The sequence below is a fragment of the Podarcis vaucheri genome (assembly GCF_965113315.1).
Source record: "Podarcis vaucheri genome assembly, chromosome: 2".
NCBI classification, from domain to species: Eukaryota; Metazoa; Chordata; class Lepidosauria; order Squamata; family Lacertidae; genus Podarcis; species Podarcis vaucheri.
The window spans coordinates 5344523-5359457 of record NC_138760.1 but is presented as its reverse complement, the minus strand read 5'-3'; the positions used below and the strand labels follow the sequence as shown (position 1 = coordinate 5359457).

At 45.5% G+C, this 14935-nt stretch overlaps 1 protein-coding gene across 1 annotated transcript; it reads left to right on the top strand.

Annotated features, from left to right (window-relative positions):
- Positions 1 to 1847: 1847 nt before the first annotated feature.
- On the top strand, positions 1848 to 10070 carry LOC309524347 (transcription factor Sp5-like; the record flags this gene model as incomplete). Its single annotated transcript, XM_082208943.1, has 2 exons — positions 1848 to 2014; positions 9138 to 10070. The coding sequence occupies exon 2, from the start codon at positions 9261 to 9263 to the stop codon at positions 10068 to 10070; it is 810 nt and encodes a 269-aa protein (XP_082065069.1). The 5' UTR covers positions 1848 to 2014; positions 9138 to 9260.
- Between the last annotated feature and the right edge of the window lie 4865 nt (positions 10071 to 14935).

Sequence of the window (14935 nt, the reverse complement as noted above, 5' to 3'; positions counted from 1 at the left end):
CACTGTAGAGGCGACAGGAGTGGCCCCAAAGGAGCACACCGCAGCTGTCGCTGCTGCCGCAACAGCAGCAATGCATTCCTTGGAGGCCAGTTTTGCTGCTCTGTGGATTCTGCTGCCTCACCTTGCCTCATGGGTGGGCGAGTCCTGGTACTGACAGTAGCCAGAACTGCCCCTAGATATTTTGCTGCTCTTTCTCTCAGTCAAGCTGCATAAGCACCCAAGGCCAGTCACATTATTTTGACACCTGAGGAAAAACCCACCAACGTGACTCTTCCTCTCTGGGACTAAAAGTAGCAAATTATAATTTCCCATAGCAAATTATAAGAGTTTGCTGTCCTTTCACGAAATCCCAAATCAACCACCTGAGGCCACTGCCTCACTCTAGCTCAGCCATGTCCAAAGTCCGTTTTGGGGGCCTAATCCGGCCCTGTGGCAGTTTATTTATTGGGGTCAAATCCTTAAAAAAGCTCAACAACTTCAGTCCTAAAAAAAGCTCTGGTTGGCATGTTTTGGTCACACATGTTCACTTCATCAAATCTGGCCCTCTTTGAAAAAAGTTTGGGCACCCCTGCTCTAGCTAATGTTACGGCCAATGCCAGACAGTTGATGCTGGTCTGGAGAAGTTGTCCAAAGCATTTCCTTGACCAGTTTCAATGGAGAGTTTCAGTGACTATTGGCTGATGAACTGGAGATGTTTGAAGATTTGAGGCATACCGTTAAACCCTCACTACCCCTCTTTGCATTCACCCATTGGGGATGTGATGGGTTCATGCATTCCTCTGTGGAGAAATGTATTCATGCTAAGTTAACTCCCAACAGCCCTGCCCTCCTGCATTCAAGGGTGCCATTTGCCTAAAGTCTTTGTGTGCACATCCAAATATGCTTAGGCTCTTGCATCCTCATTTGTGGAGGGCATGGACTTTATATGCAGGAGTCAAACCAGGTTTAAGCGCACGCACACATAGGGCCGGTACAAACGGGGCCCCTCGACTCTTGAAGATCAGGCATGGCCCCAGCAGAGCTAACCAGATCTTTCCCAATTCCACTTCTTCACTCATTGCTCCTGTTGGGCAATTTGAGACTCTTATTGATATTAGCTTCCACACTTTGAATGGTATTGCGTATTCAGTGGCGGATCTTGGGCTCTCAAATTTCAGCAGCACCCTGTGAAACACCAAAATTAAGCACCCCTCCGCCTTTCGCACTCTGTTCTAAATCACAGTTGCAGCCTCCCAGTGCGACCAAACCCTTCATGCTCCCCTAAATCCGCCTTCACTTCATGTTGACTTAAGTGAAGTGGCTTTACAAATGTGCCAAGGGCAGCCCTGCTGCAGTTTGGGGGGGGGCCTCCTGCTCATTTTGCTGGGTGGGGCCCTGCACTTCTGCTCCTCAGTCCTGCCCTGGGGGCACCCATGTGCTGATTTCCACAGCGATGGGCACACGGGCCGCCATAAGATGCGCACGCCGCGCTGTACCGAACGCGTAAGTGGTTGCACTTAGGAATCGCGTACCTGCCTCTGGTTTGCCCCGTCTCTCCTCCCCGCCCCGCTCCCCTTGCCCTGTCCCTTTAAAGAGATAAAAAGAGAAAGCTCCGCTATCTTGATCGCACCAGCCCAATCAACCCCTTTGGCATCCATAACAAGCACCCCAGCGGGGGAGCCCGGCACTTAAAGGAGATCTAGCCAGGCCCCTCTTTGAAATCATTCAATCTATTTTAATGATTGGTTCGCTCCCCGACTTCAAAGGCGCCTCCAATCGCCACTCCTGATAGGCTGAAGGGAAGCCAAAAAAACAAAAAGGAAAGGAAAGAGGGGGAGGCAAGGGATTGGAGTATGATCACAGGAGGAAAAAGATGTAGACTGAGGAGGAAAAGAGGAATTTCAGAGAGAGGAAGAAGCGGGCTGTTTTCCCACCTCTATCCGAAGACCCTGCGCTCCCTCCATGGATAGTTTCGGGTGACCCCTGATGGAAACTGCCTTTGCAGAACTCGGACATCACACACTCCTCCTTGCAGGTAAGGAGAGTCGGCGAGGGGGCGGGAAGAGTAGCCGCATTGGTTGGCTGGTTGACTGAGTGCAGGAATCCAACAGGTGATGATGCTCTCTGCACAAAGGTGAAGCAGTGGGGAAAGCTTCACCTGTTGATTTTTCTGCCTGACAAGCAGTTGTGAAAGAGCACAAGTGGAATCAGCTAGGAGTGGGAGGAGAAATTGCAGCCTCTTCAGAAATAAAGTCCATTAAGATCAGTGAAACTTGCTTTCAAAAAAGTGTACAGAGGACTACACTCTCAAGAGTGGCAATAAAATAAAGAGATTTTAGTATGGAAGAGGTACAGAAGTTTCGTTGTGATTAAAATGCTTGTGGCTCTCCGATTATGATAATGTTGAGATGCTCAAAGGAGCATAACAAGGGGCATGCGGGGAAGGGAGCAGAAACAAACTAAATAACAACTATAATCTTATTGGTCAGGACTGGTATAGCTCTGATTTGGCATTCTCTTAAAATTTCAAAACAGGGGAGGTGGTGGGTTTATTTGGTTATTATTGGTGTGTAAACTTTGGAATTGCACAGAACTCTTTGCTATGCAGAATGGCAAGGTGGCTCATTCCTGGAATCAAAACTCCCAGGGCTGCAAGGGATCTGAAAAGCATCCAGTCAGACCCTACTGCAGGATCCGCCATGCATTTAACCTCAAGGACTCTTGCTTTCGAAATCACTTAAACTTCTCTTGATCATAGGCTTCTCACACCAAAACCACATTCCCATTTCAAGAAATAGCCTGTCAATCACTCTGAAGGATAAGTGTAGATTCAGAAATGTGTGCCTATCTTACATCAAAATACACTGGTCCTGGAGTGAGGCAACTGAGGATTTAGACAAAACAAACAGGGGGATACTTTACCTTTGGACTCTGCAATGATTTTGTTGGGATATTTGGAAGGAAAGGGTAGCAGACCACCAGTAAAGCTGGTTTTTGCTTTTGTGGTTTCATTTAGGATCTTGGTTCCACAAGAATTGGAAAGTGCAAGCCTCCCTACTATGTGTGAGTGGTTATCAAAAACCTAGAAATCAAAATTGTTAAATTTGATGTATAATGTTTAGTTTAAAGGTAGGAAAATAATGTCTTGAATTCAGGCAACATTTTAAAATATTTGCTCAATTTGGGACCCAAATTTTGGACAGATGATAATAAAAACCATTCCTATTTATTATGATGTATCATAAATATTGATTGTGTCCCAATATTTGTTTTAATTTTAAAAAGTTCGAATGCAGGTACTGCTTTTTCTGTTTTCTTTTGTGAGGTCAGAACGGTATGAACTGTTTATACACAATCTCTACAGTAGACAAAAGAAATAAGATGTCTCTCGATAATTTTATTATCACACGTAGCTTAGTACTATGATCTGCTTTCTGCTTTGCTTGCAGAAAGTCCAGGGAGCAAGGATTTGATAGCAAGTGATGGAGAGTTGCTGCCAGCCAGAGTAGGCAGGAGTAGACCAGCCTCCCCCAACCTGGCACTGTCCAGATGTTGTTGGGACTTCAGCTCCCATCAATCGCAGGCAGCACAGTCAGTGGTCAGAGGTGATGGGAGGACACCAAGTTAGGGGAGAAAATACTAGGCTAGATGGGCAAATAGCCTGAGCTCTGTTATAAGACCTTCCTATGTTCCTGTGAGGGTGGACAGTCAATTTTCTCATGCTTGGATCAAGCTCATTAAACTGTGTGCAGCTAAAGGTCTAATAATAATAATAATAATAATAATAATAATAATAATAATAATTTATTTCACACTTCTGAGAAAGTGCTTAAATTCATTATCTCAGTTATCTTGACAATAGGCTTGTAAGGCATTATTACGTATATTAATTATTATACTAATATCATTATATTACCTCCATATTGCAGATGGGGACTGAGATCAAAATATAATGCTTGTCTCAAAAAGCCACCGGATGCATTCTTTGCAGAAGGAACTTCCTAGTGCCATCCAGCCCAGTATAATGGATGTACCTAATAAGAAAACAAGTTTCTGGGGTGTTTTTTTAGGGGGGAGGGTGTCTGCTCAGGGAAGTAGCCTTTAATTTATTTTGGAGAGGGTGGCACCACCTTTAAATGAATAAATGTTGTTTCTGGGAGATAAATTCTGTTTTCTGAGAGCTGCTAGAAGCAGCTTTGACACTAGAGGCATGGAACACTTTCCACTTCCAAACTGAAAATGTAAGTTTATTTACAACTGCAGTCCTACAGCACAATCCTATACATGTATACCCAGGAAGGAAGCCCAATTTCCAATATGCATTTGTTCAGGAAAAATCCCTCCATTGGGACTTACTCCCAGGAAAACTGGGACTCAATCCACACACACTGACAGTTGTTTATTCATTTCTGACTTGGTTGCTGCAACTCTGCCTGCTGCTGTTAGGCTCAGAATTAGATCTGCCTTCCTTCTAGGGATAAGCTCCTTTGTTAGGCTCAATAGTAATAATTGGGTATATTCACTTCTTACATGACTGATACTGTCTTGTTGCATCAAAGTCTTTGAATCCCTACCAAGACAGATCCAAGTTCTGTGCCATTCTATATCAAACTTTGGATACCAGCGCTACGAAAAAGGTCCCCCTCACCAGATTAAGATGTGAGACACACTCCACCTAAACATTTGGAAAGATACATCAGCTTCCAGAACAATGAGTGGGCATCTTCCCCACAACTGCAGAGTAACCCAGTTAATATTCCCTCCTGGAGTTCCCTCAAAAATAAGTCTCCTTGAATTCAATGAAGCTTACTTCATAGTAATTGTGCGTTACGAATTGTAGCATTAATATTGTATTCAGGGTGTGCCTGTAATTGTCAGATATCTGTGACAAGCAACAGGGGAAGGGTGGGTATCGTGTGGCCCTCAAACAGCTGGAGGGCACCACTTTGGCGACCCCTGTCTCTAGCTTGCCCCGGGCATTAATTTTTCAGGAGCACCTAGTTGACATCTAGAATGGATTGTTGGTTTTGTCCTGCACAGGGAGTTCTTTTGTGCATATAATCTCAAGCTTCTGGCAGATGATTATTCCTGTGCTAACTAAAAGAACAGCACTTCCACAGGGAAAGGATTTTGCTGATGTTCTAACATGAGGCTGATGATGGGCAGTGAATGCTTAACTATCTCCTTGCAGATCTGAGGGATAAGAAACAAAAAGGAGGAAGGAGGTATCTATGTTAAATACTTTGTAGTTGTCCTCAGGGTCTCTACTGTAAGTCCCTTCTAAACAAGGCTCAATCAAGATCATAGAATCGTAGAATTCTAGAGTTGGAAGGGACCCTGAGAGTCATCTAGTCCAGCCCTCTGCAATGCAGGAATCTCAAATGACAAATGCCCATCCAACCTCTGCTTAAAACCCTCCAAGGAAGGACACTACGCCGCCTCCTGAGTCTATTCTGCTGTCGAACAGCTCTTATGGTCAGAAACTTATTCCTGTTGTTTCGTTGGAATCTCCTTTCTTGTAACTGAAAGCCAATGGTTTGGGTCCTACCCTCCAGAGTAGGAGAAAACAAGCTTGCTCCGTCTTAGCATGAGCCAACAGTGTGATGCAGCAGCAAAAAAAGTTAATGCTATTCTAGGCTTCATCAACAGAAGTATAGTGTCCAGATCAAGGAAAATAATAGTGCCACTCGATTCTGCCTTAGTCAGACCACACCTGGAATACTGTGTCCAATTCTGGGTGCCACAATTTAAGAAGGATGTTGACAAGCTGGAATGTGTGCAGAGGAGGGCAACAAAGATGATCAAGGGTATGGAAACCAAGCCTTATGAGGAAAGGTTGAAGGAGCTGGGTATGTTTAGCCTGGGGGGAAAGCAGACTGAGAGGAAATATGCTAGCCATCCTCAAATATCTCAAGGGCTATCACAAAGAAAATGGAGCAAGCTTGTTTTCTCCTGCTCTGGATGGTAGGTCTTGAACCAATGGCTTCAAGTTACAAGACAGGAGATTCCAACTAAACATCAGGAAGAACTTTCTGAAGGTAAGAGCTGTTTGAAAGTGGAATGGTCTCCCTTGGCAGGTTGTGGATTCTCCTTCTTTGAGGGCTTTTAAGCAGAGGTTGGATGGCCATGTGTCCTGGATGCTTTATCTGAGATTCCCGCATTGCAGGGGGTTGGACTAGATGACCCTTGGGGTCCCTTCCAATTCTACAATTCTAGGATTCTTTGATCTTCCATGTGACCTTGAGATATTTGAAGATGGCTATCATACCTCCTCTCAGTCTCCTCTTTTGGTGCCCAGTGTAGAAAAACCAGCTGGCCGCTCTGATCCCTCAAGTTGACAAAAAACACAATTTTGAAAAATGGACAGTTTGCTGTTGTTACACAGGGGCTTTTTTATGTGTGTGAAAGCATCTTAACATTTTTTTGCACAAATGAAATAAACTCCGTCATGGACACATATGGACAAAATACTGCTTTTGGCTCCTTATGAGTGGGTAGTGCTTCTCCCCAAACCAGTTTTTTTTAAAAAAGAGAGATCTAGGTCTTCTTTGGATGATCAGCCAAAATACACTTTAAGAAAGTCCAGCCTTTCTGGATTTGCAGGGCTGTCCCACGTTCAAAAGTAGTAGAGAAGTATGCAACCCACAAATGGTAATAGCCTTGCTACAGTAAGGGATCGTGTCCATCACTTTTTTGGAAAACGAATCAGGCGAGCTGTAAACTTGTCAGAGGGAGGGGAAATCACATAAAAAATTTAAAACAAAAACTTCTCCAAAATGCAAAAAGTTCACAGAATTGCGGGATATTATTTTAGAAATGCCTTTTTTCTGTATTTCCTGGGGACTCCTGAACTCCAGTGGATAGAGCAGAGAACAGTTCTGTCTTTTATTATTATTTTTTAAAAATACATTAATATATATGTATATATGTATGTATCAAAACATGGAAAGAGTTCACAAAATTATATAGTTCACATGGTTAAAGGGGGTTGTGCCATTTAGAATTGTCACCAGCACCTTCTAATAGAAATCTGTAACCTCCATGCAGTGATGGGAGATGAACAGCAGGAATTGGTGCCTGGATGTGGGCAGCAAGACTTCAAAACGTGTTGGCCCTGGTACAGAGAGGTGGGAGGGGTCATTTGGTGCCACTTCAGGTAGAAAACTGTCTTGGGCTACCACTGTCCAGCTTGCTGAATTTGGGCAAGATTTGGGCAAAATGAAAGAACAACAAATCAATAGTTATTTAATTTATTTATGTATTTTTACTGCCACCAGGGGAGGAGGGGAGAGATGGGGGGGGGGTCAGTCTCTGGTGCCAGTCACTAACGTGACTGGCCTTGGGTACTATGTGTCTTGACTTTTGGGTGTTGGGAGACAGGAGTGCCATTTGCTCTTTCACCTCAGGCAGCAAAATGTCTTTGACCTTACCCACTCTGGAAGAATGGCAGATGAAGGTGATAGACTATATGGGACTGGCTGAAATGACTGGCAGAATCCATGACCAGGGGAAAGAGACGGTGGAAGAAGATTGGAAGAAATTCAAAATTTATCTTAAGAAACATTGCAAAATTAATGAATGCTAAAATGTCGAGGTTTTAGGAAAAAATGGGGACTACAGCTGTAAAAGATTAAGTAAAAGAAAAGAATAAGGGAAAAAAATCGATAAAACCAAGTGCTAGGATTTGCTGAAATAATTTTGGAAACTGGGATGTAGAAAGGGGAGGTATGGGGAAGTCGGCGAAGTAAGGTTTAAGAAATAAGGACATGAAATTATACATGTTTGTTTGTGTGTTTGTTTGTTTGGTGTATTGTTTGTGTTTATAAAAACTGAAAAACCAATAAAAATTTTATAAAAAAAAAAATGTCTTTGACCAGCCTTGACCCCCCACAGCATGAAAGGTAGTTTGAGCACAGCCAGTTTGGAAATTTGAAAGCTTCCAAAACACAGAGGGAAACAGAAATCACCTTTTCCTCTCCCTCATTTATATCTGCTCATTTCTTTGCTTTGTGGCTAATTTGCTTTTTAACAGAAAGGGTAATTTAGAGGTGGAGAATTTAGAGGTGCATGGAAAAAGTTCCAGGTTCTGTCTCCAGGTGTGGCTGGGAAAAGACTCCTGGCTGAAACCCTGGCGAGCCACTGCCAGTCCGTGTAGGCAGCACTGAGCTCAATAGACCAAGGGACTGACTGTGCACAAGGCGACTTCATATGCTTCTGTTTAGGAGAGGAAGGCGCTGGGAAGATTATTCTGGCACCAGATAGTGCAAGTGAAATAGTAACCCTTTGTTCCCATATAAACTTGCAGGGAGGAATGTCTGTGGAGTTAGGAAAATTTAACCTGAAACACAGTTGTAAGAATCCGCTGGAAGTAACATTCTGGTAATAATCAGAAATACTAGTTGTAAAAATACAAAAATTGTAGATAGCTGTGTTGGTCAAGGAACAAAAATCCCAAATCTACTGTAGGGCAATACCTTTATAAGGTCAGGTCAAAATACCAAAAAGTCATCAGAAACATTTGGAGTTCTCCAATATTCAGACTGGATATTAGCCAAAATTGGTGGGAGCAGTGAGGGAGGGAGGGAGGGAGGGAGGGAGGGTAGGGCATTGTGTTAAAATTCTAAAGAGTATCGTCTGTGACATTATTATTATAGCACACAGGAGAAGTTCTGTGGTCATCATTTTCTTCTAGGCTTTGCTATGAAGTTTTTACGCTGCAACTTTTCCTTATGTTTTTTGTTTTGTTGTTTTGTTGTATTTTGTATTTTTTTTTAATACGTTCTGTACAATTGTTTTTTTCTGTGGGTTTTTCTTTTTTTCTTTTTGTGTGTGTGTGTGTGTGTGTGTGTGTGTGTGTGTGTGAGAGAGAGAGAGAGAGAGAGAGAGAATGCAGTTACCAATTGTAGTGCTGGAATGGGGAACCTGTTCCCATACAGATGTCCTCCCACCAGTTCCAGCCAACAAGGCTGGGTCTTTGTTCCCCATCCCTGCTGTATTGCTAGCCATGTAGACATTCTAGCAGGGACAAAGAGACATTTATGGGAGATGAGGTAGTCTACTTGAGCAGGGTTTAGGGCCCAGAACGATTATGTTTTAGCAATTAGGGATTATTGAAGTCCGTGTTGTTGCTCAGTCCTTTTTCCTTCTCTCTGCTTCAGGGCTGGACCTGCAACTCCTCTCCAGAGGACGCCGCTGCCTGCCACCCCAGCTTGACTTTTGCAGCAGCGCCCACTGCTCCCCATTTATCAGCAAGCAGTTCAGGAGCTTATGAATCTGTGGGGATGTTCCAACTCTGGAGCAATGAGGTCCCATCAGGCTCACACACAACCATGGCTTTTGGGCTGCCCAAGGTTCCCTACCACGGGCAAGGGCCAGCCAGCAGTGGCTCTGCCCATGAACTGCCCCTGACTCCGCCAGCTGAGCCCACCTACTCCTTTGAGCTGTCGCCTGTCAAGATGCTGGCACCCACCATGCCACACTCTTATGCCTTCCCAGAGGCCCAGGACTTCTCTAGCTTTTTGCAAGGCCCCCGGCCTTTGGGCCCAGCTCCTCCTCCAGGAACCACCTCCACGGATGATGGCCCCTGGTGGAGCCTGCAGCAACCAGGCAACTTCTCTCTGGGCCGGCCGCTGGTCCTGAGCCCCCAGCCCCCTCTTGCTGCTCTCCTGCAGGGCACTCCCAAGGGGCTCCTGGGTACCACTCGCCGCTGCCGCCGCTGCAAGTGCCCCAACTGCCAGGCAGTGAATGGAGCCAGCGAGGAGCCAGGCAGAAAGAAGCAACACATCTGCCACCTGCCAGGCTGTGGCAAGGTCTATGGCAAAACGTCCCACCTGAAGGCCCACCTCCGTTGGCACGCGGGCGAACGCCCCTTCATCTGCTCCTGGCTCTACTGTGGGAAAAGCTTCACCCGCTCGGATGAGCTGCAGAGGCACCTTCGGACGCACACAGGCGAGAAGCGCTTTGGCTGCCAGCTGTGCCCCAAGAGGTTTATGCGGAGCGACCACCTAGCAAAGCATGTCAAGACCCACCAAGGAAAGCGAATGCGCGGCATGGCCATGGTGGCGGCAGCAGTGGGCATCAAGCAGGAGTGATGCTGAGGGGATGGAGGGGACAGAAATGGAGCCGTGGCGGTGGGTTCAAGGAAGCAATGAGAAGACTGAGGTGCTCCTGAGCTAATTTCACTCCCAGCCTATTCACCTCCTGCCAGCCTATTCCCAGCACTGCCAGCCTATTCACCTCCTGGGTCAGTCCCCCTGCCCAAAGGATCACAGGAACTGTAGCTTGGTGAGATGCTGTGGATTCTTGGGCCCTGACATTCCATTGGAAAGGGGAGTTAAATCAATTAAAACCAGAAGCGTTGAAATGCACTCTCACTGGCTTAGAATCCCCTCTTCAAATGCATGCATTGAAATGCTGGAGAAAGCCTACCTGCCCACATCCGTATCTACAAAGCTACAAGTGAATGCAGACTCCTATCTCCATGCCGGTACTGACGAGGGGGTTGAACTCAATTCAGCATGCTTGTTCTATTCAAGCCACATATCAGCACAGGTGGACACAGTTCATCCAGAAGCAGTAGTCTTCAACTAGCCTTGATCCCCATATCACCTTCTCTCACCACCAAATGCATATTATTCCCAGCACAGCACTGGGGGGAATATCCCCTATGTCTATAAACACTTGATATTGATCCATGGGAATTTGAAATATTTCCCCAACTTTGTGTTGGCCTCTCTCCTACAAACCAGATCCTTGCTTCAAAACATACAATGCTGGTATCTGGGACCTTGAATGGTTTTTGCAGTCCTCTTTCCATACCACATGGTTCCCATGCTTTGTTTTTCACTACAAGGTGTAGTTCATGCACACAGTTGAGGTTCCTGGACTGTACACTTCGGACAGCAGGTGGGGATTTTCATGACTCAATGTTCTCCCTCACCCCATATGATGATTATATATAATATCCTGCTTTGTAAACTGACATTCAATCACAGTTCCTCATTTCAGAGAAAATGGGAAAGTCTGGTTTAAACACCCAAGCTCCCCAGTGTGCACAGGGTGGAGGGGAATGAGCAAGTGGGGGGCGGCAGAACCTGATGCTGGTTCCTGACTTTATTAATCATGATAGATGCAGTTGGGTGAAGTTCTAGAAAGGCTAGAGTGTGGGGGAAGGACAAGGTGGTGGGGAGGTGGGCACTGTGTGTCTGCACTGAGGCTAATGCGGCACTCCTGCCAGTTCCTTTGCACAGCACCAACCTTCACACACTGCCTTTCCCTTTCCCCTCCCACTCTCCCTTCCTGGAAGGAGCAGCAGCAAAGCCACTACCAGGAAGCCAGGTAAGTGCATCCACCCCACCCGACTCTGCTACTACACACCCATGTAAAAATGCATGCATATACAAGCTCCCTCCCAGTAGCAAAGTGGCAGATTCAAAAGTGCAGGCTCCCTTCATAACAGTCATAGCTGTGCCTCCTCGACATCCGTGCCCCCTTCTAAGATAATGCAATGACCTCATAATTATACTATACAACAGTGGGTTCCCAAATGTGGGTCTCCAGCTGTTTTGGGACTACAACTCCCATCATCCCTAGCTAGCAGAGTCAGTGGTCTGGGAACATGGGAACTGTAGTCCAAAAACAGCTGGAGACCTAAGTTTGGGAAACACTGCTATAAAACAATAATAGGGATGCATTGCGATGATGGATGCAGATCTCCATGTGTTGCCCTTCAGCTAGACTTACTATTTTCTGTGCCCATATATGGGTAAATGATTTGGAGGGCTCAAATATCTTATTTCAGGGTGACTTAAATTGTGTCTTCTGTGAAGTTCCATTGTATGTGGCAGAACTTGCACACCACTCTCTGGAAACTGAAGTGGCCACTGCCAGCCTGTGTCGGGAAAAGAGGGGTGTGGGCTTGGCGACAGCAACGCTAGTACCAGCCTGAAGGCAGAGGCAGGATCCCATCTCCTACCTGATCTTCACTGCAGAAGGCCTTGTTCCAGAGGGCAGTCGCTGCAGACCTCCCATGCGCTCTCCTCTGGCTTCACACGGCACTTCTGCTTCCAGGGCACAGCAGGTCAACGTCGCCCTCCTGAGCGCGCATGTGTCCCCCCCCCCAAAAAAAAACCCAAAACCCCAAACCCGGACATTTCCTGTTAAATGTAAAAGTCTGCCAATGGGCATGTTGGCCCCCCAAAAGAGGACATGTCCAGGAAATCCCAGACACATGGCAACCCTAGGGTTACTGGGTTGGGCATCCCCATCCCTTACTCATAATCTGGTCTTTTGCTTCCTTTCCTTTTTTGCTGTTCTAACCAAAACACCATATCCTGATGTGAATCTTGTTTCTCCCGGATGCCACACAGGAGGAACCAAAGCCTAAAATTATGAAGCCACCAAATGCCACTGTAGATGCCACAATCCCATCACATGTATTTTGCCTGAGCCCATTCACATGTATAGCAAGGGGTGTGGGGCGTCTGCCTCAGGCAGCTAAATCTGAATGTCATAAAAGGGTAGCAAATGGTCAACTCTTTAATGTTGTTGTTGTTTAGTCGTTCAGTCGTGTCCGACTCTTCGTGACCCCATGGACCAGAGCACGCCAGGCACTTCTGTCCTCCACTGCCTCCCGCAGTTTGATCAAACTCATGCTAGTAGCTTCAAGAACACCATCCAACCATCTCATTCTCTGTCGTCCCCTTCTCCTTGTGCCCTCCATCTTTCCCAACATCAGGGTCTTTTCCAGGGAGTCCTCTCTTCTCATGAGGTGGCCAAAGTATTGGAGCCTCAGCTTCACGATCTGTCCTTCCAGTGAGCACTCAGGGCTGATTTCCTTCAGAATGGAGAGGTTTGATCTTCTTGCAGTCCATGGGACTCTCAAGAGTCTCCTCCAGCACCATAATTCAAAAGCATCAATTCTTCGGCGATCAGCCTTCTTTATGGTCCAGCTCTCACTTCCATACATCACTACTGGGAAAACCATGGCTTTTACTATACGGACCTTTGTTGGCAAGGTGATGTCTCTGCTTTTTAAGATGTTGTCTAGGTTTGCCATCGCCTTTCTCCCAAGGAGCAGGCGTCTTTTAATTTCGTAACTGCTGTCACCATCTGCAGTGATCATGGAGCCCAAGAAAGTAAAATCTCTCACTGCCTCCATTTCTTCCCCATCTATTTGCCAGGAGGTGATGGGCCCAGTGGCCATGATCTTCGTTTTTTTGATGTTGAGCTTCAGACCATATTTTGCGCTCTCCTCTTTCACCCTCATTAAAAGGTTCTTTAATTCCTCTTCACTTTCTGCCATCAAGGTTGTGTCATCTGCATATCTGAGGTTGTTGATATTTCTTCCGGCAATCTTAATTCCGGCTTGGGATTCATCCAGCCCAGCCTTTCGCATGATGAATTCTGCATATAAGTTAAATAAGCAGGGAGACAATATACAGCCTTGCCGTACTCCTTTCCCAATTTGGAACCAATCAGTTGTTCCATATCCAGTTCTAACTGTAGCTTCTTGTCCCACATAGAGATTTCGCAGGAGACAGATGAGGTGATCAGGCACTCCCATTTCTTTAAGAACTTGCCATAGTTTGCTGTGGTCAACACAGTCAAAGGCTTTTGCATAGTCAATGAAGCAGAAGTAGATGTCTTTCTGGAACTCTCTGGCTTTCTCCATAATCCAGCGCATGTTTGCAATTTGGTCTCTGGTTCCTCTGCCTCTTCTAAATCCAGCTTGCACTTCTGGGAGTTCTCGGTCCACATACTGCTTGAGCCTTCCTTGTAGAATTTTAAGCATAACCTTGCTAGCATGTGAAATGAGTGAAATTGTGCGGTAGTTGGAGCATTCTTTGGCACTGCCTTTCTTTGGGATTGGAATGTAGACTGATCTTCTCCAATCCTCTGGCCACTGCTGAGTTTTCCAAACTTGCTGGCATATTGAGTGTAGCACCTTAACAGCATCATCTTTTAAAATTTTAAACAGTTCAGCTGGAATACCATCACTTCCACTGGCCTTGTTATTTGCAGTGCTTTCTAAGGCCCATTTGACTTCACTCTCCAGGATGTCTGGCTCAAGGTCAGCAACCACACTACCTGGGGTGTACGAGACATCCATATCTTTCTGGTATAATTCCTCTGTGTATTCTTGCCACCTCTTCTTGATGTCTTCTGCTTCAGTTAGATCTTTACTACTTTTGTCCTTTATTATGGTAATCTTTGTACGAAATGTTCCTTTCATATTTCCGATTTTCTTGAACAGATCTCTGGTTCTTCCCATTCTGTTGCTTTCCTCTATTTCTTTGCATTGCTCGTTTAAGAAGGCCTTCTTGTCTCTCCTTGCTGTTCTTTGGAAATCTGCATTCAATTTCCTGTATCTTTCACTATCTCCCTCGCATTTTGCTTGCCTTCTCTCCTCTGCTATTTGTAAGGCCTCGTTGGACAGCCACTTTGCTTTCTTGCATTTCTTTTTCATTGGGATGGTTTTAGTTGCTGCCTCCTGTATAATGTTGCGAGCCTCCATCCATAGTTCTTCAGGCACTCTGTCCAGCAAATCTAAATCCTTAAACCTGTTCCTCACTTCCACTGTGTATTCATAAGGGATTTGGTTTAGATTGTATCTTACCTGTCCAGTGGTTTTTCCTACTTTCTTCAGTTTAAGCTTGAATTTTGCTATAAGGAGCTGATGATCTGAGCCACAGTCAGCTCCAGGTCTTGTTTTTGCTGACTGTATAGAGCTTCTCCATCTTTGGCTGCAGAGAATATAATCAATCTGATTTCGATGTTGCCCATCTGGGGATGTCCATGTGTAGAGTCGTCTCTTGTGTTGTTGAAAAAGCGTGTTTGTGATGACCAGCTTGTTCTCTTGACAGAACTCTATTAGCCTTTGCCCTGCTTCGTTTTGATCTCCAAGGCCAAACTTGCCAGTTGTTCCTTTTATCTCTTGATTCCCTACTTTAGCATT